The sequence below is a fragment of the Dendrobates tinctorius genome, unplaced genomic scaffold (assembly GCF_039654945.1).
Source record: "Dendrobates tinctorius isolate UK_male_01 unplaced genomic scaffold, ASM3965494v1 ptg000027l, whole genome shotgun sequence".
Taxonomy (NCBI): Eukaryota; Metazoa; Chordata; class Amphibia; order Anura; family Dendrobatidae; genus Dendrobates; species Dendrobates tinctorius.
The window spans coordinates 11,712,197-11,735,609 of record NW_027361695.1 but is presented as its reverse complement, the minus strand read 5'-3'; the positions used below and the strand labels follow the sequence as shown (position 1 = coordinate 11,735,609).

Genomic DNA, 23,413 nt, shown 5'->3' with positions numbered 1-23,413 from the left:
TCATGTCTACCCAGCCTCATGACTTATTCGTGAGTAGTGACTAGCATCACATGCATTCTTTTTGGAACCCATGAAAAAACATCTCTGTATGCCATTGTATGCAAAAAGTTATGGTTTATATGGACCATATTATGTATTCAAACTATATAGGTCTGTGATATTGCTGTGTTCATGATGAATAAATCTCATTAGTTACAGTAACATCCTGTCCCTTATTCCCTAAACATAAGTTAAGTCCAAAAATTATTCCCCACCCCACAAAAATGCAAAGAAAAATGACACCGCACACAATGTCTGGTTTTTATCAAGGACAATGAATATGTTTTAATATTTAAAATCTGAACAGCAAAATGATGTTGTACACCCTGCAGATAGCACAAGATATGCAGTTCAAAGCATAAAAAAAGCGAAACGCGCGTGTCCAGGTACAACTACGCACAAACTATTTCCGATACTTGTTCTGTAGTTCAGCCCTGTCCTCTGGATGAGGAGGCAGGGGAAGACCCCCATGGAGAAAAAGCAGCAATGATCCATTTCCTTTCACTCTTACATTAAAAATGAAAGCAGGTTAAATATCTCAAGTCACAGAGCATAGAACAATTCACGATTTGATGCTGATAAAACAGAACGGCACCATTTGCAAGTTAAGTTTTTAACATCTACTTGAAATTCAACTATCTAAGAACTACTGTACATCATCATGTCATGAAACTCAAGATCAGGGATTTGGTTCCAGCATGGTCATTGTAATTAGAGGTAGGACTCATGTTAACGAGCCACCTCCAAATATCTACTGAGTAAGAAGCTGGAGCTCAGGAGAAATTCAAGCCTTAGGAATGAGTTTATGAAGGATGGGGCATGTTCACTTAGTCAGCAGTTGTTTCTTGACTTTTCGAATCTAGGGCCTCCATGAGAGTTTGATGTCCTACTGCGGAGGTCAACTTGTGTCATGTTCACAGTTGTTGCAGAAGCTCAAAGTATCTGTGATTGTTGCTTTCCATATCCATCCTGATCAGCTAAAACCATACACCAACTCAAAAATCTTAAATTGTTTGGATGAAATAATGGCATGGTCAATAGGCAATATTTATGTGGGAATGGACAAATTTGACCCAATTTTAGAATAAAAATTATGAGTAGATATGTGTAGAACAAGATCTTTCAGAATAGGGGTTAAAGTGTAATAAAAAAAAAGTTATTCCCATATAGGGTATAACTTGCTGATTGATTGCTGGAGTCTGACCGCTGGGACCATCAGCGATCCTGAGATCAAGGTCATGCATCCCCGAAAACAAGGCTGTGCATCCCTATCCAGAATGGATCAGAGATGCGCATGCTCAACCTTCTCTCCATTCATTGTCTATAGGACTGTCGGAAATAGTGTTTTACTTGGCAGTCCCATAAGCAATAAATAGAATGGAGGTCGAGCATGTGCACTTCCGCTGCATTCAGGATGCTACATAGGAACATGATCCATGCCTTCGAGTAAGCCTATCTACACCCAATGAGCTGGTACATTTTCAGTTTTTGCTCTTTGGAAATTTAGGTCAGGGTTGCAAAGTCTTGTAATCAGGAATCCATAGCCTCAATCTCGGGGCCGCTGGGGGGTCCCAGCGATCAGCAAGTTATCCTCGATCCTAAATAGGAGATAACTTTTTTTTGGAACATTGGAATAACTCTTTAAAGTATGTTCCTTTTTTTTTTTTTTTTTTTTTTTTAAAACCTTTTCTTTACGCTACTAAAAGAAAACTTTTCTACATTATCGTCAGCTTTAAAAGTCAATTCTAATATGTTTTGTAGTCAAAGCAAAGAAAAACACTTGGTAGATATCTGTAGAGAACAATTCAAAAAGTTAAAATTTGGCATCAAATTTTCAGGCACATTGGATACCTTGGATTTGTCAAATTGTGCCATGATGTAATATATGATGCCTAGATTTAGAAAGAGTAACAACAAGGAATAAATCATGAGGTTCTGCTGCAATCATGATACTTCTGGTGATATAAAGATGATATAAGTATACCGAAGAGATAAATGTTTTTTGGGAAGTGACATACTGTCTTGTCCTAATGATAACTTCACCTAAAATTAGAAGCTTTTTTCATGTAGTAATGAGCAATAGATGGAATAGGGATCTTGAACTTAAAGGTCGTCTGGTGAAAAACAAGTCATCACGTATCTACAAGGTGATCACTTACCAGTTACTGCAAGTTCACAGGCAGTAAAATTACGTATTTTTGCCAAAATTTTCAAGTTAATTTTAAAAGTTTGAAAATTAACATTTACTAGATGATTTTTGGACTCCCTCAATAGCTTTCCATTTTTTTTTTTTTTTTACATCAAGTCAAACCGTAGTGGCCTCTTGGTTGATCTTTAAAGATATAAAAAAAACAAGTAAATTTTGATATTTTTGGGTTGCGCTTGGATGTTTACAATAAAATATTGAAATAGGATTCCCTTCCCCCTGTCCCAATTCATCTAGTTTCGAACATTTTGGGAGGAGTCATTACTAAATTCTACATATACTGGTAAGAAAAGGACGTGATATAGTAAGGGATCAGTGGCGTTGACCACTTCTCAATTTGATGAGGGGGTGGTTGCCAACATTAAAGAGATGAAATCTTTTGACTCTTAAAATAAGACTTGTGACTCGCAAAAATACCTGGTCGTTCTGGAAGCTTATTGCTTACCGATTAGATTGTCAAGAGCCCGATTTATCTGAATCCTTAAAGACTAATTTGTGTCCTGAAATCAGATGCTAAAATACTGTTATGAAGAAATGATGACTTTTTAGTCTGTAAAATGACAAAAATTAAAAAAAAATTGGATTCAGTTGACTGATATTCAGATTTTTGTACAATGGTCTATCACTGTACCGTAAACAGAAGTAATGTATAACATACTAATATTTTTGGACACTGGTAGCTACGCTGGTAGATTCTGCTAACCAGTGGTGGGGGGGTGAGGGGATCATAATAAAAAAAAAAAAATGATAAAAAATGTCAACTTGATTCCCACATCAGAATAAGAATATGCTTAGACTTTGGTAAATAATTTCTTAACTACTACATAATGTTGCCTGAAGTCAAGTTGTTGCATAAATGTATGCATATATCTATAGATACATATATATATATTTTTATTATTATTTTTAAAGAAAAAAAGTAAAATAATTTCTGTAAGGTGCTAAACTCTTACCTGCCAAACACATCTTTTTTTGTTCTGGAAGGAGAAAGTTTTTTTTTTTTTTCATTTGTACTATTGCTTGACCACTGAATTCTGAAAAGTACATCCCAAAAGTATAAATTACACAGTTTGGAAAAGTTTAAACCAACCAGAATTTTTTTGTTTTGTTTTGTTCTTTGATGAGCTCGGCATGCAGGTCCAATATATCCATATTTCTAAAACATAAAGACTCATTTGATATTACAAAATACAAAAATAGTTTATCAGAACTTTCATTTACATTCCATTTACAATGAGTGCTTAAATAACTTAAAAGTTTAGCCTTATCTCATCATTAAAAGACTTGAAAATAATACTAGTGCCCCAAAAAAACTAAAAAAAAAAGCGCATAGTTTGTAGTACGAGGATGGGGGGGGGGTCAAGCAGCATACTGTACGTCTGGGTACGGCATACATTCAAAAGTAGAGTTTACGCTCTAGATGGAACAAAAGCAAGGCAGTATTTTTTTAATTATTTTTGGCGGACTGAACTATTGAGGAAATAAAGTGAAATGTGCAATAAAACCCAATATTCACTATATCTACAATCATGACTATTTACCAAACCCATCTCATAAATCAGTCTTGGGTCATTCATACTCAAGGACAAGGTCGGAGTAGGAGGAGGTTTGTACAAGGTCTTCATTTACTGTTGCTATAAAACAATATGTTTCAGATAGTGGACCGGCCCACTGGGATATATAATTTACATAGTGGAGATGTGGTTTTACGGGTCAACACTAGGAAATGATACAGTTTTTGCTCTTCCTCCTTTTCCTGCTATGTAGTTGTCCTCGTCCACCCAAAGTGGAAGACTTGGGTATGCCGGCAGAGCATTGACCATACTGATGGATAAGATCTTCACTGGTGACGTATCTCAGGCGGGTAGGTTGTGGAATTGGTTCTCCTAGGAAATATCCTTCATTGTCTGACTCTGAAGAAGAAGAACACGTGGAGCACCAATCGTATTCATTCAATTGTGCCCCCCAGCGTTCACAGAGGTGGTTCTGTAAAGCAAGATCGGAAGCAGTCCTTTGATACCGGTTGTACATTTCTCTTCTGGCAACTTGATCCATCTGATCACGTCCTCCTCTTTGTTGCATCAATCGTTCATAGTCCTCCCTGGCTCTCAAAAGTGGTTTGTCTTTCATCTTACTACATTGTTCTGTAGCCAGGTGGAGAGCGTTGTCAGAACGAGATCGCCTGGACCTCCTTTGCCGATGATGACGATAATGTTGATCGTTATCTCGTGATTGGGTTCTCCTCCTTGTCCTTTCACTCATGGGTGTTATCTTCACATTACCTTGGCCAGTCATGTCATTCATACCATCATCAAACTGAAATGACTGATGCATTCTCCCATGGGAAGCCAGATATTTGACAGGTTTGGCAAGATCACCAAGATTGTGGGCCATATCTTGATACTGTTGTGCAGAAAGAAGACTACGCACCGATTCTACACTTCGGAATTGAGAAGAAGAGTTAAGCGTTCCCATGTTGCTCAGTTTTTCTGAAACGTTCATTCCAGAGTCTTTGCTCAAATCTGGCATTGAAAACCGAGAGAGATGCTCCTGACGTTTAGGGCCTCCATCCATGGATGCACCTTTAGTAAAGAAGGACAAGCATTAGTAGAAATTTGAATCAATACTCTCCAATAAAAATTAATGTTTTCTATACATATTTTTGTGGCAATCACTTTTTATGGTGATCTTTAACAGTGCGTCCAGCGAACCTTCCACCCCAAAGTTCCGTGGTGATCTCCTATTTTTGCATTTTGCAATGTCCATGAGAAGTAAACGTTGGGAGAATTCTATCTTTAGCGGTTGCCTCTGTGTCCTAAATAGGCTCTCATTGTAAAAATACAACAAAAAAATACCTAATGTATTCCAGCCAATGTAGTCCGAACGTATACTCTATTTTGCCTAAACTGGGTCAATAGGGGCCCAAGCCCTCTGAATAAGTGGTGCAATTTTAGGTGATCAGACCATGCAAACAAAATTTGTTGAACTCTTTGGCCAGATCAGAAGACAATCTAATAAGTAAGAGTATGAAATTCTGATGGAGCAAAGAGGGATCGAACATGTAGGATTTCAACATGCCTAATCTTTTGGTCCGAGGTGGCCGAACCACAAGAATGCTAGTTTTGGTCAACCAGTACTGCTGGGCAAGATGGCTGTTATACTAACTGGGTAAGGATTGGGAGGCAGAAGAAACTTAAACAGTTTGACTCAACAGAGCCTAAGTGGCCCCATACACAATAGACTGCCGTCAGCCAAACTATGGTTCTGCTTATAGTTCAGCCAACTCTCTCTCTTTCGACACCAACAGTAGGGTTATCAGTCCAAAATTGGACATCCTCATCTCTCCCCCCTCCATCATGATCTGCCAGAGGAGAGTTGGCATGCCCCCCATCCACATTAGACTGTTGCCCGAGCCCGTCAATACTGGATACGTTCGGCCGATGTTGGTCTAACATGCATTACTTAAAGGGGCCTACTTTTTAAATTTTTAAGGACAGCTTCAAGACAGAATCTGATTTAGTTTTTCAATGGAAGTGTGTAGGAATGTATCCCGAACACTTGTAGCGTAGCAAACAATTAGGAAATTTGTGATTAGGAGACCTAAAGACATCATGCCCAGACTTAATAATGAGAGAAAATCCACAATGTGGAGATCACAGATATAGCAGGAAGAGAGGGGCAAGGTTACGACAGACACTATACAGATGTTTCTTCCTCAGCACAATAAAAACCATTTCATTACAAAGCAACGACCCACAGTGCAATCTAAAGTACTTTACAATGGAAAATAAACACCAAACTATACAGGACCCCGTGATTGCTTCCCTTCCCGACAGTCATTAACGAAGGAATGTGCAGTACAACCATCTGAGCGGGGAGCTACATCCTCTCGGCAGTGAGCAGTCTCCTCTCCCCGGGGCGTATCATTTCACCATGCAGCATATATGTCAATCACATTAGCCCACACATCTCAGTAAACGTCGGCTAGAGGAGTCGGCATTATTTTTCCTCCCGTAGGACCATGTAAAGCTATAAATTCGTACCAAACAATTCCTTCGACTTCTTGCTCCGCGGTGTGATTTTCCATCGTGCAAGTTAATTAGACTCCGATTACTAGGCCGCACACCTCTCCGGAGAGCCGCTCTGACTAATAAAGGGGGCTTTGAGGTTGATTTTTCCCTTCATCCCATAAGACGTCCATAAATGCTGGGGGGTAATCTTACCCGATCCCGAGTACGGCTTCTCAGCTCCTAAACAATGTACGGAGTGATGGTACCTCGCTCTGTACCCCATTTACACCAGGCCACTAATGGGTGTGTGGGGGATCGGACCTCCACCAATTTGATACTGATGATCTATCCCAATACCTAGAACACAACCCTTTAATTAGTAGGGTGCTGTTTCCCTGGAGTTTTCTGCAGCATCAATTCTAGATTTTCAGCCATCTAATAACTTAGAAATTTGATAATCGCTCCATCCTAGGTCCAATTAAAGCAAATTTCCCTGTATATTCCAGTCCTTAATTATTATTATTATTTTTTTTTTTTTTTTAACACACACAGTTTCTGGTTAAAAAGACAAAAACAACTCGATCAATGCGACCAATAACAAAATTGATACCTGAATTCTCAGGGGATCCCCATTTACAAGCCACAGCGGAGAGCAGTAACTGTAAAGAGCATCTCCCCCTCTGGAGGACCCAACTCGTCCTTGCCTTACATATCCAACCATTGATCTAATTGGGCATTGTGTAATTCTTCTCTTCACCTGTGGTGGTGCTGAAGGGAAATGGTGTTGCCTCACAAGTTACACCCGATCGCTCGAGATCTCAGCAGTCGATCTTCGAGGAGCCCAATAGCAAAAGATAGATGGTGTACAGCTTATTGTATAAAACATGACCTAACTGCTTAAAAGGGGAGTCTACGACAGAAAGGATCATGGCCTTAAAGGTGTTGTGACACTTTCCATTTCATTTTCAAAAAATGACTTAAACGGCCATGTTTTGACACAGGCAATTCTTTCAAGGTCTCCTTGGGTCCCTGGATCAACTTTGAGGTGACCTCGTTTTTAAGTTGGGAACAGTCATGTGACTTAACCGTGTGACTGTGTGCCTGCTTTTCTTCTACGCCAGTACTGACTCAAATTGTGCAGAGACAGGTGGCAGAATTTCCTCTATGACCATCTGTTCCAGGGGCAGAGAACAGCTGTCTACAGGGACTGTCAGCAGAAAATGACTGTTCAAACCAAGCACGGGCACTAAGTGCACCCTCCAACCTACTTGTTTCCCATTTATCTCTGCCCTTTTCAGAGCTGTCAATCAAGGAAGAAGAGGGTGGACTGGAGATATAGGTGCAAGACAAGTACCGCGAGTGGGAAGGTGCCCCAAGCACCTGTGCTTGGTTTGAACAGTCATTTTATGCTTTCATACTACTACTACTGAAAATTCCAGAATGCCCTAAAGAAATCTCATCTCCCTCCATAGTTAAATCTGAGATTTCCTTTTGGTAAAGCCGTAGCAGGAATAGAGAAACGACGTCTCGTGCTACTTGCCAACTCCGAGCACGGAGTTCATGAAGAACCTGTCAATTATGTAAATCCCGCTGAACCCCGCCAGCCAAAACCGTCATTAACGGAACAATTACTGTACCTTAATTACTAACATAACTGTTTTAGGTAATTTAGTGTTGGTCTCTGCTTCCCAATCAGGACGTGGCGCGGTTGTTATTCTCTGGGGACCCGTGTTTAACCGACTCACGAAGAAAAGTATTACAGCAATCAGTGGGAGATAATGGCCGCATTCCTAATTAAATCATAACAATTCGGATGTGATATAATATTCGTGATGTCATTTGGCCGTAATTTTAGGCATCGGTTTGAGTTATCACAGACGGCGCGGAGATTATTGGTCCAAGTGTTATGTAGTCATACGGGGACGGCTTCTGGGACCCACTGAAAACAATTTTGCAGGTCGGATTAACAATGGTTCCAAAATGCAAACACAGCTGGAGCCCGTACAGGAGGACGGGAGAAAGGGTTCAGCAAGACGAGATCGAGGTACGAAACCAGGACCCGAAAAGACTGCTTACAAAATGGAGCAGGATTTGGCTGTAGCACATCACTGCGAGCTCTACTCCTGACTTAATAAGAAACATCTTCTCTGCTACATAATGAAAGCTGGAAAGTTACAAGCTTGGGATTTTTTCTCCCCCCCACCCCCCTCTTAAAAGGGAATGTGCCATCTGAAAATAACCTATTGTTTAAATAATTTTTTTGTTGATTTTTTTTAATTTTTTTTTTTTTTTTTAAGTTTTTCATATCCATGTCTTGAAATCTTGCAGTTTTCAGACGCCTAATATTAGAGCCACACTTCCTGTTGACACTTGAACCGTCAAAGAAATAGCATGACTCGAATGAGCCTGCTCTGATCTGGTCACAGGTCATTCTGAAGGGAGAGGGAGGAGGTGAGCTGTGACATCACCTATTTTGAATGATGGATCCTCTGTTATCTACATATATAGATGTCTGGGTGGTGATTCACATCATTGTACAGAAGGGGGAGGAGGTGAGCTGTGACATCACCTATTGTGAATGGTGGATCCTGTGTTATCTACTGTATATAGAGGTGTTATCAGTCAGTGTACAGGAGGGGAGGAGGGGAGCTGTGATATCACCTGTTTGAATGATGGATCCTGTGTTATCTACTGTATATAGAGGTGTTATCAGTCATTGTACAGTAGGAGTAAGAGGCCTGTAGACAATTCCAATCTCTGGTTTTAGCCCTCCTCGTCGTGCACTTTTGTTTTACCAATCACAGACTGATATAAAAGGAGTTTTTCGGTACTTGGTCCTTGAATTTTTAGAATAGCATTTTCATTTGATAATGTGAAAAATAGAAGGACAATCTGCAAATCAGTTCACTATACAGTATGATGCCTTAGCTATTAAAAATCCCTCCAAAATGACGCAGATGCACTGCAAAGCCGGCTGTCTGTCAAAGTTCCGGACCGCGCGTACAACTGGCGCTCACAGGGGAGTGGTGACTGTAACCTGTAGCCGTCTCGGCACGCCTGTATAACTGACAGCCAGCAGCTTCCAAGAGAAGTAAAGTTCATTTTCTCCCAGGAGCCGCACTTTCAGTACAGCGGTTGAGCACCTTCCAAAAGGTATTAACCTGCAGATTAACCCTATATCTGCAGGTTAATAGCATTATTGGACATGACAGGTTCCCTATAAAGCATAGCATGCTGGCCACCTGCAGCCACCACCATAGGGAGCTTAGAAACTTACTGTATACAGATCTTACACTGACATTCATAATAAAACAGTATGCAGTAAGCTCGGAAGCTCCCTCTAGTGGTGGCTGTTGGCAGTAAGCAAGTTACAGTGCTTTTCCAGTACTTTTAGATTAATGGCCTATCCTTAGGATAGGTAATCGATATTGGATCATTGGGGGTGTGACACCCAGCACAACCGCCGATCAGCTGTTCCCAGCAGGATTTGATCAGTTGTGGAGCAGAATACCCTGTCCTTGAATAGGAGGCAAAATACGGTAATTAAAAATCCCTCCATTCTTGAGAAAGGAGAGGATTTTCAATAACAAGTAAATTGTTTGGAGCAGGGACCTCACTCCTCCTGCACCTGATGAATTATGGGTTAATGTCTGTATATGTCCCCGATAAATTGTGAAGGTCATTGACCCAACACAAAAGGGACAAGTGGGTCTAACAAATGTCCATTTTGGCCAAATTAATGTCTAAAGTTCATTACAATGTTCTGGCGGTGTACGTGAAGAAGGGAATTGTCCCTATTCTTAAGTTCTGGTGAACCCTTTATTTGACCCTATAAGAGAAGCCGTGCGTTGTTTCCGACAATTCGTTACGCCGTCCACCCCACATACCTGGCCATTACCAAGAAATGTTCTCGAATTCCTAAGAGTTTTGTTTCCAGTCTTCACCCACTGAAGCGGCTAAGAGAGATTCCAGGGTGAACAATGTGCGCGATCTATTTCTCCTCCCGGTAATAGCGAGCAGCGCCGGGCACTCGCAGGAGTCATTATTTATTAGGTGAAAAGCTGGCATTAAACAGCGGCATTTCAAAGTGGAAAATACAGCTCAGCAAGACAAATGCTTTCCGAAAAAAAACCTGCAATCTGCCCAGCAGGTCTCATTTACTGCTTAGATTGCACGGGAATTCTAATAAAGGTAACATCGGTAGAACATGCGGTAAAGTTTTGGATAAGGCCAAGGAAGTAAGGCCACTATGGCGGTGTAATAGTGGTGGCAAAGTCTCTTGATCAATCGACTTTAGGCTTTAAACCCATCAGATTCACAGTTTCCTTCCTTCCTCTCCCCCCCCCCCCCAAAAAAAAAAAAAAAAAAATTGGAGGTCCAACTTAAAAAAAAAAGGAAATGGGCCCTCACCTAAATTATTGGACATAGCCCTTCAACCAATGCTTGAAGGAATGACGCAGATAACTCAATACATTTCAGTCCTGATTCCTCTAAAATAATTCCATGATCCGACCCACAAAATGGGGGCAAAATGTGGATTTTAGGGGCATTTCCATGTGGGTCTTAACACAATTTTTTTTTGTAATGGCAGAAATATAAGGTCAGCTGTCAAAGGTGGTATCTTTTTTGGTAATTTTGAGACAGCTCCGTTAAACTTCTATGGGCTGAACATGAATGACTCAAGCTCGTGAAAATCACAACACCAGGGTAGGAATTCTTTTGCCTGCTCCATAAGTGTGCACTCCTGGCCGGTGGCCGCCGCCGATATTAGCTGATTGTGGGGGTGCCAGACCCTGGTCAATCAGACATTGATGACCTATCCCTAAAGATAGGTCATCAATCAAAAAGTAGTTTACAACCTCTGTAAGGTCTGTAGACCTTCCTCAGTAGACGCTGACGGGTTTACATTGGAGAGACACAAAATTTCCTCTTGGGTGGATATTTTTGATAAGAAAATTAAGATAAAAACAGGTGGTGACAGAACAAAAATATAACAATATCCTAACTCAGGAACGTTTTTATTTTCTTTTTCTATAAATGCAATTTAAAAAACAAAATTGTTATAATTTGTGGGATTTAAATTCGTATTTCTTTGTGGGACAGTCCTTTGACCAAAAATATCCAGTCTTGCGTTAGAAGACGTATCACCTATAAATCTCAAGTCTCCGCAGCCGGCGTGTTCGCAGAGTCTAGACTGTAACTCCACGGACGTCACAGCTAATTCTCAGCAGAATAAATCAACGAAAAGATTTTTGCGAGCCTGAAAATCACAATGTCACGATGTCATGAATATGCCTTCCGCTAGAAAATACCCCCCCCCCATTACTGATAATAATGAGTACAGCAGCTGCGATCCAAAATACAGTTCAGAAATAATAGGATCGGGCTCGCTCCAGACGTGATGAATAACAAACGCCTCGCCAATAAGAAAATCACCGAGGTAATGAAAAATACACACAAACCGCTTTGAAGCTGTAATCCATGTGAGAACCGGGAGTAACTTATTCAGGATCTCATCCCTGTGTAGAAACAGCTTCATCTTTAGGCTTCGACATACTCATGTACAGTGTCGGACTGGGGTGAAGAGGGCCCACCAGTAACCAACTCCAGGGCCCCACTTTTTAGTGTCACGCAAACGTGACATTTTCCTTAATCACTGTGCCAAGTACTGCTCATATAAGAGAGTGGTGGCCCACTGGAGGATTCTTCTGTTCTCCTGAGGGCCAGTCCATGCCAGCTTATGCATGGAGATGGTGCGAACTAATTTGTAGGACCTTGTCATCGGTCGGTATTCTGTGGCCATTGGACGGGAGCCCTATGAATGAACCACCTCCTATCTCCAGCAACCAAGGCTCTTCTTTTAATTAGCCAATCTGGCATGACATCATGGGCGCAGCGCATTGCAAAGATGACATCATGTCAGGTCATCTAATCGAAAGATGAGTGTATGCCGTTAGGTTTGCAGGGCACTCGTTCGACAGCCACCGATTACTGAAGCGACTGCTGGATTGGGTCCTGTGAATCGATTTGCTCCATCTCTACTCATGGACAACAGAGCTTTGGAAAAAGTGGTCTCCTAACTCCTCCAATTGGAAACGAGAACATCCAGTAATGGATTCACATTAGCCAATAAGGAGACAAAAGTTCTCTACTTTGGACCGTTGTAGAAAACTCTTAAAAGCCTAAATCCTTCCAAAAAAGACGCCCTTTATCGAGGCAACAAATCCAACCATTCTAAGGTCTGGAGACCTTGCTCAGGCATTTAGTTTGTGGCCACTAGTAGAAGGTATCAGGGCAACCCAAATGGTTCTCTTTGTTTCCCACCAGCAAATATGGACATCAAGAATGTGAGATATCTCACTGACAGCCTTCCCGGTTTGGGCACATATAAATATCTGCCAAATCATTGATACGACCGCCCAGTGGACTCCTAGCCCAGAGCTAACAGGAGCACTCACTGGACTCAGACTAGTGGGTCTAATTTTTCAGGGAATAAAATCATTAAAGTAAAAGGTATACTTAAACTGATCTCAAAAATTATATAAATCGATACCATCAGCTCTTCCTGCTTTGTAACAAGCTGCTGATTGATCCAACCTGGTAGCTTCCCTTTAAAAAATTTGTACAGGATGAAAAAAAACGTGGTCGATCTGTCCATTGGTTGTAGATGTCTGAAGTCACCCCCATTCATTTCACTATCAAAAAATGATGCCTGCAATACCAGACACAACCTAATGACTGGTGAGGCGCTGTTTCTGGCTGAAAGAGTCATGTTTTTCTAATGTACTGTTCCAGTTTTGGCATCAATAGATTTTTTTCATAACCCAGAAATTGACCTTGATGTCTAAATGATCCTTGGTTTTGTTTGCTTGCAATGATTGTTTTAGTGCTAGGAGCTTATCATTGCTGGGACACAGCAGTGCGGGAATGCTAGTCTGACACGCCCCCTCCTGTGATAAGGCAGCTCACGGTCAATGGGCATTATACATACAGATTGACGCCCCCTGACGAAGCCTGTTAGTGAAACGTGCGTTGGGGCCTGTGTACCAGAGCACATGCATCTTACCCCCTTTCTTACTGGCACATCATTTTGATGTAAATACACAATGGCTTCCCTCTATTTAAGAGGTAGTCTCAGCATTTTGCATGTATGACTTGGGGTATTTTTTGGTAACGGCTCTATTTACCTGTTTATATATTTTTGCATATACGCATCTTGCACGTGACCTTTTGATAAATCTAATATGACATATACCTATATGTGCTTTGGTACCACTCATTGGAGTATTCTGTTTTTTTGTAAAGTTTTTACTCGTTTTTTTTGACTGCAATAAAATATTTTTCTTCATGAGACCTGTGTACATACAGAGCCTGGTGTGGGCGGGGTTAGCTTCCTCAGCTCTGCTGTATTGCTAAATCTAAAAACTCTGACTGAGTTTACTGGGTGCAGCCGTTATGACAAAGTAATACTTTGTAGGATTCAGCTTCTCTTTGCCTACGTCAGGCTGCTCTGAGATGAGATAGAAAATACCTGCTGACATATTCCCTTTAAATGCATGTATTTGGGACTAAAAACCATTTTTGTAACATGGTTTCGTCACAAAATTGTACACTGTTTGGCTTTTACAGGCTTTTTATTTCCCTTCACCATCAACTTTGATGTGGTCTGTGGTCATAAATCAGTTGAGAGGAGCTGATAAAAAAGACAGATAAGAGTTGCAAACTCTCTTTCAGACTCTCAGAGTGAGCTCACTGACGGATTTTCGGATACCTCATTCTGAAGCCAGTGCATCACAGAGACTATAGAAGGCAAACGGTGACTTTCTATTTTTTTTTAAAGAAACCTAATTGAAAAAAAGGATTTTTTTTTTTAGCCCCAAACTACATGCATTTAAGTAGAAAAAAAACATTGTCCCCAAAGGTGAACCACCCCTTTAAGTATACAAATTTTTAGCCCAAAAATGAAGTCTTAGCACTATTCTCCTCTGGTAATGACTCCGTGGGAGCGGACTTGCGGGTTACTAATTGCTTTATTAAGCCGCCTTAGATTTCATTGTTTAATAGATCTATGAAGACTAATTATTTTTCTTTTGTGATTTTAACTTCTTGTCTGATGACTCATTATGAAAAGTGAAAGGAGGTAAAGCAAATACTTGAAGGATCGGAGATATACTTGGCACGTCTTCTGGAGAAGTGACCTTCCACCTCTTGCCTGTAGCAGATGTACAGAGCGTTACTGAGACATTTCTTCCCCGGCACGGTTATCCCCTATGAAGTTACACCCGGCCAAGTCACACTAGGACAATAGTTCAAATGAGTTGAGGCCGAAATACGCCCCATGGAGATGTCCTCATACAGGAAGCACATCCTGGGCGGATTACTTCATTGTTCTGCTGCACATTTGGGGGCCTGGACGCACCACGACACTTAGAGAATCTGTAAGATGTCCAATTTATGGACCAACGGGTGCAATTTTGGCCCCCATAGTAAATGAAGACCAAGAGTCAGGGCGGCATGGTATGATGGACTCAACCACGTCTGGTTTCTCGTTTTAAGATATCCGTGCAGAAACACACCAATTTTGTGTTCCAACACAATCCATAAACTATTAGGCTTTATCACCAGGTTGGATGTATGCGAAGCAGCATGGATACAGCGCCAAAGAGCGAACATCGCGCCTACCATTGTGCCAGGCTTCATGCTATGAATAACCCAACCCTATCCAACAATTGGGCCGCTATTGCTTAAAATGGCATTTTTAGGTTTGGAAAACCCTTTTTCAAGTACCCCAATAGGAAATTCTCAGCTTATATTTTGGAGGAGAGTCCCTTATTCAGAAACCTCAGGGCGTGGAATGCCTACAAAAAAGTGTTTAGCTCAAAGGCCATGGCATATCTGCGGATTTAAGTGTTGTAATCCCTAACGTCCGCAATGGTGGAGCTGCACAAGAATTTAGCTCCCCACCGATTACAGCGAATTGCTGGGGGTCATAAGAATCGTACCAGCAAGGAACCGTACTAAAAGGGAATTTGTCAACAGGTTTTGTCTATGTAATCCGGCAGCAGCATGATGTAGGTGCTGAGACCCTGTTTCTAGTGAAGTATCACTTAGTTTACTGGGTGCAGCAATTGTGATACAATCAGTTTTATCTGCTGGAGATCTAGCAGAGCTCTTAATGCTGAGCCTTGTATAACCACGCCCACACCACCGATTGGCTGCTTTCTGTGTACAAGGTATACTGAAATTGGTGGGGATAGGGTTGGACTAAAAGGCACGAGACCCTAGTCCTGTAGTGATAATCTCCTGCTGATAAAACACTGATGTTATTTAAACAGCAAAACACAGCCTAATAAGTGACACATCACTGGAATCAGGCTCTCAGCCGCTACATCAAGCTGCTCATAAATTACATTGCAAAAACAGTCTGAAAGATCCCCTTTAAAAAAGATTGACCAAAGCTGACAAGCAACCTTTGAGAACAATTCCAGCTCAGGAAATATTAAAGAAGTGCCCTTCACAACATTGGAAGAAAACATTAAAAAAAAAAAAAAAGATAAAGGGTTTCAAAGTATTGACAGCACCATCAGTCACATATTCATCATGCAAATTGTTGTTGGTAACAATCAACAGCAGTCTTGTAGCCCGATATCGCAATTATTTTTACCTTTGCTTTGAGTTCTTACCTGTTGCATTGGAGAGGGCAAGAGACTCCATGGAACCTCTCGGAGTTTGTTCTGTCGGGGTTAACCCCTCCGTGAATTTAAGTGCATTGATTGGATGTCTTGTTCGACACTGCTGTGAATTCTTGTTTTTGCCATCCGGGACTCTTAGACTTGACCTGGCCTCATTGAAACTGTGAGTGGACGCATCGCTAAAGCTCTCCTGTTGTCGGAGCCTACCTTGGTAGTAATCGTCTCGGCCTTCCTGAGAGAAGCTCTCGCTGTGGCTCATCATTGACAAGCTTCTCTTTTGATTACTGAAATGCTTAGCCCACATGTCCGACTGGGCTCCTGCTCCCTGTCCAGGACTGTAAGAAGTCCTTATGTTACACTGACTGAGGAGTTGCAGAGGGCTCTGAGATTGGCTTCTCTCCATCTTGTTATTATAGTGGTAGAGTTCATCTCGGCTTCGCCATAGCTGGTCCCGGTTCAGACTCGGGTTTTGACTGGATACACTAAGCAAATCCATCTGAAGAGAGAGCGGATCGACGTCGGTGGAAAGTCTATTGGAGGCCACATGTAACGGGTTCATGTTGCTGTCCTCCAGTTTGGCTTTATTCTTGCCGATCTTCGCGCTTCGTCGGGATTCCTTTGCTCGAGCGTTCTGGAACGTGGAATCTGAAGAATCGGAGCCGTTGGGGTCTTCGCCCGCGCTGCAGGCTCTGGAGCAGAATATCTGCCCTTGTTTGGGCAAGAAAGGTCGTCCCAAAAGTGATTTTTTACAGTGGGCGCAACAAAAACAGTTCTCTGTTGCATGCCAATGTTGGCCGTCGTAGGTCATCTGTCCCTGATCAATACCTGCGATAGAAAAGATAAGGATTAATGATGACGTGCAAGAGTAGCCGGAAAATCCTGTGGTCTATATGCCCCCCTATCATAGCACTCCTGTGTTTAAAGGGGTAGTCCAGGATTACAAAAGACATGGGGCTTTTTTTGGCAATTCTTGCATGTGCTATGCCTGTCGAACAGCCACGAGACATGCAGCTGCGGAGACGCAAGCATATTTTTCGAGCACGCCGGAGTCACTTGGTTAGCACCGAGCATGCTCGGAGAACACCTTATCCCAGCACTTTTGCTCATCACTACAATAACATTCAAAAAGTGTTATTTTGGGGAAAATTCTGCTGTTAGAAATGACAGTTTTGGTAAAATGACACCACCGAGCACCAGCGAGAAGGAGGCAACGCAGACAGGAAACTGGGAAAAGGAACACCTCTTAGCATGGGCGTAAAATGACCTTTGCTTTAGAGAAGTGAGATAATGATCATGTCTACTTAGTTATATGATAGAACAAAAGAACAATTGACGAAAACTTGGGCAGAATCGACGTTCCAGATGCATCGGGTTAAAATAGTTTAGCCTCGGTTCCAATGGAATCCATTGAGTCTAATTGGAGATTGACAACGTCTTGGAAGTATTTCAGAGATTTTCAAAACTTTTTTTTTTTTTTTTCACCCCTTCGTTCTTTACAACTGGCAGCCATATGCCCTAGAGAGAAAAAAAAAACCCGTCTGACAATGTTTTCTCACTAATAAAAGAAAAGCAAAGGGCAGGATGTAAAAGATACGTCCAAAAAAACACAGATGGGAAAGTGTGTTTTTCAAAGGAAAAGTCAACAATAGTCCATGCTGTGAAAATGACTGGAGGTGACACTCAGAAATGTTAGCAATTACTGTTTAGCAGGAGAGACCCGAGATCAAAGGACGTTTATAGAACTTGCGTGGAGGAGAGAGAATGCAAGCTGGGTGGGCCAAGAGATCCCTTATTTATGCTGTGTATTTATCCGGGAAAAAAAAAAAAAACAGATCTGCTTTCTAGGACCAATAACAATTATGTGACGTAGGTAACCATGTATTTATGCAATCACTCCTACACTTTGCATAGAAGGGTCATTTTTGCAGTAATTGGCTTATCCCCGTTAGGCTAGGAATTGAGGATTTTGTTAAAAAATTATAAATTCTTCCAAACACTATGTAGCAGTGCTGTTTCAATGCTCGCTTCACGCTCCTTAAGAAGATGCTTTTAATTGCTGCTCAGCAATATCCATACACTATATGAGAATAATCTGTGTAGGGGAGTTCCAAAGTCTGGGTATGCGGATGGGGAACAGAGAGGCTCCGATAGGGAGAGTCCCAAACACAAACTATTTGAATGTAATGTATGGACCTTGTTCAGTAGCAAGTGAAAGCAGCTTCTAAAGGAGCATGAACCAGTATTCCTTTGTAGTGTTTAGGAAAGAATGAAGTATACGACAAACAATTGGAGGATAATTAAATAAAAGGTTTTTTTTAAACTTTATGTAATTTTAGACTCAACAAAAACATATAAAATTATTCTACAAAGTAGTTTTGCACTTTACAAAAACATACCCAAAAAATATTCTACGCAAGATATCTACAATGACAATGCATGCAAATGTATAACATTGTCTTATGTATGTTTAGATGTTCCTGTTTTGGACACGTGTTTGAGATTGGCAGTTTATAAGTGTTCCTCTCATCTTCCCGATGCTCATTCTCAACCCTACCTTGTTTGACTGTTCATCAGGATCCCTCATCCATACTGCCGAATCTTTGTCCACCTAGTCTGATTTAAAGCTCCCTAGTGTTCATCAGGCTGTTGCTTAACCTCCACCTCACTAATATGATTGACAATTACCCACAAAGTCTGATTGATAATTCCTCAGTGTCCCACCTCCCCGCTGCTACTAAATCTCTGCCCACCTAGCATGATTGGCAGTTTCTCACTGTTCCTCCTACCTCCTGCTGTTCAATCATGCAAGGTGGGTGGAAATAAAGCATTAGCAGGGAGGAGGGACACCGAGGAGCAGTCAGACTTTGTGGGTGAAGATTGAGCAACAGCAGGGGGTAGGGACACTGAGGGATTGTCAAACAGATTAGGCAGGTGGAGATTGAGCAGCATCCTGAAGGAAGGAATACCAAGGAACTACAAATAAGGCTAGTTGGACAAATATTTGGCAGCAGGGAGGAGGGACACTGAGGAGCAGTCAATCAAGCTAGGTGGGTGGAGATTGAGCAACAACAGGGGGTAGGGACACTGAGGAATTGTCAAACAAATTAGGCAGGTGGAGATTGAGCAGTAGCCTGAAGGAAGGACACTAACGATCTACAAATAAAGCTAGTTGGACAACAATTTGGCAGCAAGGAGGAGGGACACTGAGGAGCAGTCAATCAAGCTAGGTGGGTGGAGATTGAGCAGCAGCAGGAAGGAGGAACTTTCTGGTAGAGATTGAGCAGTAGCAAGGAGAAGGTACACTAAGGAATTATCAATCAGGCTAGGTGGGTGGAGCTTGAGCAGCCACAAGGAGGAGGGACATTGAGGAATTGTGACCAGAAAATTGGCAACAGGAAGGGGGGACACTATTCAAAAGTCAATCAAGCTAGGTCAGCAGAGATTGAGCAGCAGCAAGGAGAAGAGATGTTGAGGAGCTGTCAATCAGAATTAGTGAGAGGAGATTCACCAGCAGCAGAGAGGAGGGACACTGAGGAGCAGTCAATCAAGCTAGGTGAGTGGAGATTGAGCAGGAAGCAGGAACATTGAGGAGTGATCAAGCTAGGTCGGCAGAGATTGAGCAGCAGCAAGGAGAAGAGATGTTGAGGAGCTGTCATATCAGATTTAGTGAGTGGAGATTCACCAGCAGCAGGGAGGAGGGACACTGAGGAACTGTTACTCAGACTAGGTGATTGGAGTTTTAGATTATACTTTCAAGGATTTTTCATCCATTTTGACATCAAGGTAAGTACACCATGTCCGTGAGATCTATGTAATAATGTACACCGCTTGTATCATGAAATGTGGAAGCCTACTTGATTTATATAATGATCCCCAGGTGGTACATGACATCCATGTACATGACGCTCCTGATGGCAGCCTGGCTCCAGTATACTAAATGCATTAGGTCCCCCTCCCCCCGCCCTGATGACGTACTACAGGCGCTCATTTAAAATGGAGCCGGCGGCTGCGAAATCGAAAATATGATTACAATCTAATGCAGAACAAATGAGGCCAAAGATTAGGGACCCGCGCGACGCGGCTCCGACATGTGCCAGATATCCGATATCTCTTTAAGATGCATTGTTACCGTAGCAACCAGCACATCGCGCTGTATTTATAGAAGCCGGGATCCGCAGAGAGCTAATGTATTCAGTCCAACACAATAATTCCCCCCTGGCAACAAGGTAACTGCGAAACGCTGTCAGTACTAATGATGAGCTGTGGCGACGGCTGACACGAGTGGCCATATAGCGCCATTATCGCCGCCCCTCCCCCACCATGTGTCACGGCCTCCTGTACGGGCTTTCTGCAATAATGTGATGAGCCCTCCTGATAACCAGGGAGTTAATAAAGGCCATTGATTAGGGCAGGGAACCGCTTATCTGCAGCTGCGGGGACGTTTTTATACCGTTTTTGACTTATTTATATCTCTGATATCGTGTATATAGCGCTATATACTCTACCGGATAAATCACTGTGGGAAGGATAATGACGGCATATAACATGGTTAGGATTTTTTTCCCCACCATTTTATGGCAGTGGTAATCTCCCACTTTTATGACTTCCGTAGACCTCCCACGTGCACGGCGGTTTGGTGTGAGTCATATCGGAAAGCAAATTAACCGCACTCTCCCATGCATGAGCCGTTCTCCTGATATCAAGCACTGCAGCATTACTCCATCCACTGCAGTAGTGTTTATCCTGAACCGCCTGGTTCATGAACGTAATGCGAGAACTACAGATTAATAACCCTTATAATGTCACAATGGGGTCTCGGGACGCTTGTCCTCCTGGTGGAAGGGGGCTCTAAAGTGGACCATCAGGAAGGTTCTTGGGTATGGTGGAGACCTCAGATTCCTGGAAGAGAAAATCCTGGGTCCCAACTGACCTGCCTCAAACTTCCCTCCTAATTCTAGGTGGTGTCTTCAGTCGGGGAGGCAGAAACTGGAGTAGAGAGGGAGGGAATATGTCCAAAGTATGCAAAGGGCAAAATGTGGGAGAGTTCGTGGATGGAGTGGGTTCAGGAGCGAAGCCCACTCCACGCACCAATACAGCCGGCATCCGAGCCTAACTGCTGGGATCAGAGCGAAACCCCTTAGCTGCTGCTGTCAATCATGACAGTGAAATTTCAGAAATTGAAATTGGTCCAGATGTCCCGTCCATCGCTCATCAATATCCCCCCCCAATGGCAATGAAACGGTAGTCAGGGACCTACTAAAAGCCCCGTGTCTACTAAGCTTGTACAGCTGTGAGGCGGGCCATGGGAGATTAGCAATTCTACAATACTCCACACTACTACAGTATTGCACTGCATTGTATTGAGCAAAAAAAATGTATATAGTAATATATATATTTATATATTAAACATAAATAATAAAAACAAATATCATATATGTTTGTTTGTACAGCCGTGAAGGCAATGGGAGATTAGCACTTTTACAACACTGCACTACTGTAGTATTGCACTGCACTGAGAAAAAAAAATTATAATAAATATATATATAATTAATAATAAATATATCTTAAACATAAATAATAATAATAATAAAATACAATCTATGTGAAGGCCACAGTATATCACCGAATTGTGTTGAGCAAAAAAAATAAAAAAATAAATATAAATTAAAGCAAAAATTATATATATAATAAACATAAATAATAATAAATAATATCCAAACAGATCTTATTACATCCCCATCACCCCGAAGGCAAGTAAAATCTAATAAATTAAAAAAAAAAATAGATTTTTGTTTGCCTTCTTAGAAAAGAAAAAAAAAGAAAATACAGATTGGAAAGTCATACGGACCCCAAAATGGTAATGATAATATTACATCTCGGGATACAACAGACAAGCCCTGATACAACTCTATCAACTGGAAAATATAAAAGTGATCGGTCTTGAAGGAGAAGTTGAAAGCGAGAGGGGCTCACTGGGACCCCAAAGGGCCCGTATAAGCCCAGAGCCGCCCCGTTGTACGGGATACAAGGTTTGCCTTTTATGTCCCAATTAATAAACTAGAAATGTGGAAATGATGAAAAAAAAAGAGACACAAACCAATAATATGAAGACACCGTAATAAACCCAGAAGAAGCTGTGCGCCCGTATACGCCGTCCCCCTCGGTAAGATGGACGTGTCTCGTGCATTATGCACGCACCGGCCGCTCGCTGGTAATGGCAGATACTTGTGAAGGATCATTATTCCTGGACGACTCGTCGGAGGAGACGCCTCATTCATCCCGGGTTACGGAATTATTACACTAAGTGGTTTTCTATCATTTCCAGTCATTTTGGTGTCTGGAAAGATGGATCATGTGACCCGGGCTATAGACTCTCCGCACAGTGCTCGCTCCGTCTCCTACAGGCCGCAGTTCTCATGTGTAAATCTAGATCTGTCGCTCCAGGCATTGTCAATCAGTAGAGAATCGCTTACAATGTAATTACGGGAAACCTTTTTTGCAGCTGCTCTATTAGACTGGACGGCATTGACTGCGGCAGAGGAAGGGAGGCACATAATTTGTTTTTTTAATTCACACTTGTAGTGCGCTTCCATCAAGGGTTCCAGCCACTGACTGGAGATAAATGGGGGCTCTGAGTGCGGACAGTAATAGGGGCTATCTTACTGGTGGTCCAAAGGGGAGCACTCCAAGCAGCAATCTTAAGGAGGCACGCTAAGCATTCCTAATAATGGGGGCACTCTGACATTTGGGCATACTGGTTGGCACTGTTAATGGGGAACCCTGGCTGGTGTAATGAGAACACTTTGGCTCGTGATGGTAATAGGAGCCATGCGGCAATTTTGGTTGGCGCTATCAATGGGGCACTACTGCAGGTACCATCAATGAGAACACTTGGGTTCCTCATATTAATGGGAGCACTCTGACGGGCATTGGTCATTCTGGTTGGCACTATTAGTGGGACAGCTTAGTTGGCACTATTAGGTAGGGCATGATTTGGTACTACTAAAAGTAACTTTGTTGGTACGATTAATGAGTACACATTGGTTGATGATGTTAATGGGAGAGGTTTAATGGACATTGTCCATTCTGGTTGGCGCCATTAGCGGGGCACTCTGGTTTGATAAGTACACTTTGTGATATTAAAGGGAGCATTTGGGAATTTGGTTGAATAGGGCACTTGTATTGATACTATTGATGAGAGAACTTCGGCTGGTGATATTAGGATCGGTCTGATGAACATTGGCCTATTTTGGTTGGCACTATTAGGTAGCGCACTCTGGTTGGTACTAATAATGAGGCACTTTTGTTGGTACCATTATTGATTGGTTGATGATAATATGGGGATCACTCTGGCTGGCATTGCCCAATTTCGTTGGCACTCTGGGGCATCCTATTGGCACTATTAGTCAGGGCACTCTCGTGGGTACTATTAATAAGAACATATTGGTTAATGATATGACTGAGAT

General features: G+C 42.0%; 1 protein-coding gene across 3 annotated transcripts in view; it reads right to left on the bottom strand.

Annotated features, from left to right (window-relative positions):
* Positions 1-295: 295 nt before the first annotated feature.
* The window catches only part of PRICKLE2 (prickle planar cell polarity protein 2), a 280,528-nt gene continuing 257,410 nt past the window's right edge, over positions 296-23,413 (bottom strand). For all 3 annotated transcript variants that reach the window (XM_073569766.1, XM_073569768.1, XM_073569767.1), the window contains 2 exons: positions 15,939-16,772; positions 296-4,827 (listed from right to left, as the gene is read on the bottom strand). In XM_073569766.1, coding sequence (XP_073425867.1) covers positions 3,965-4,827; positions 15,939-16,772 — 1,697 coding nt within the window. In that variant the 3' untranslated portion in view covers positions 296-3,964. The remainder of the gene's footprint in view (positions 4,828-15,938; positions 16,773-23,413) is intronic.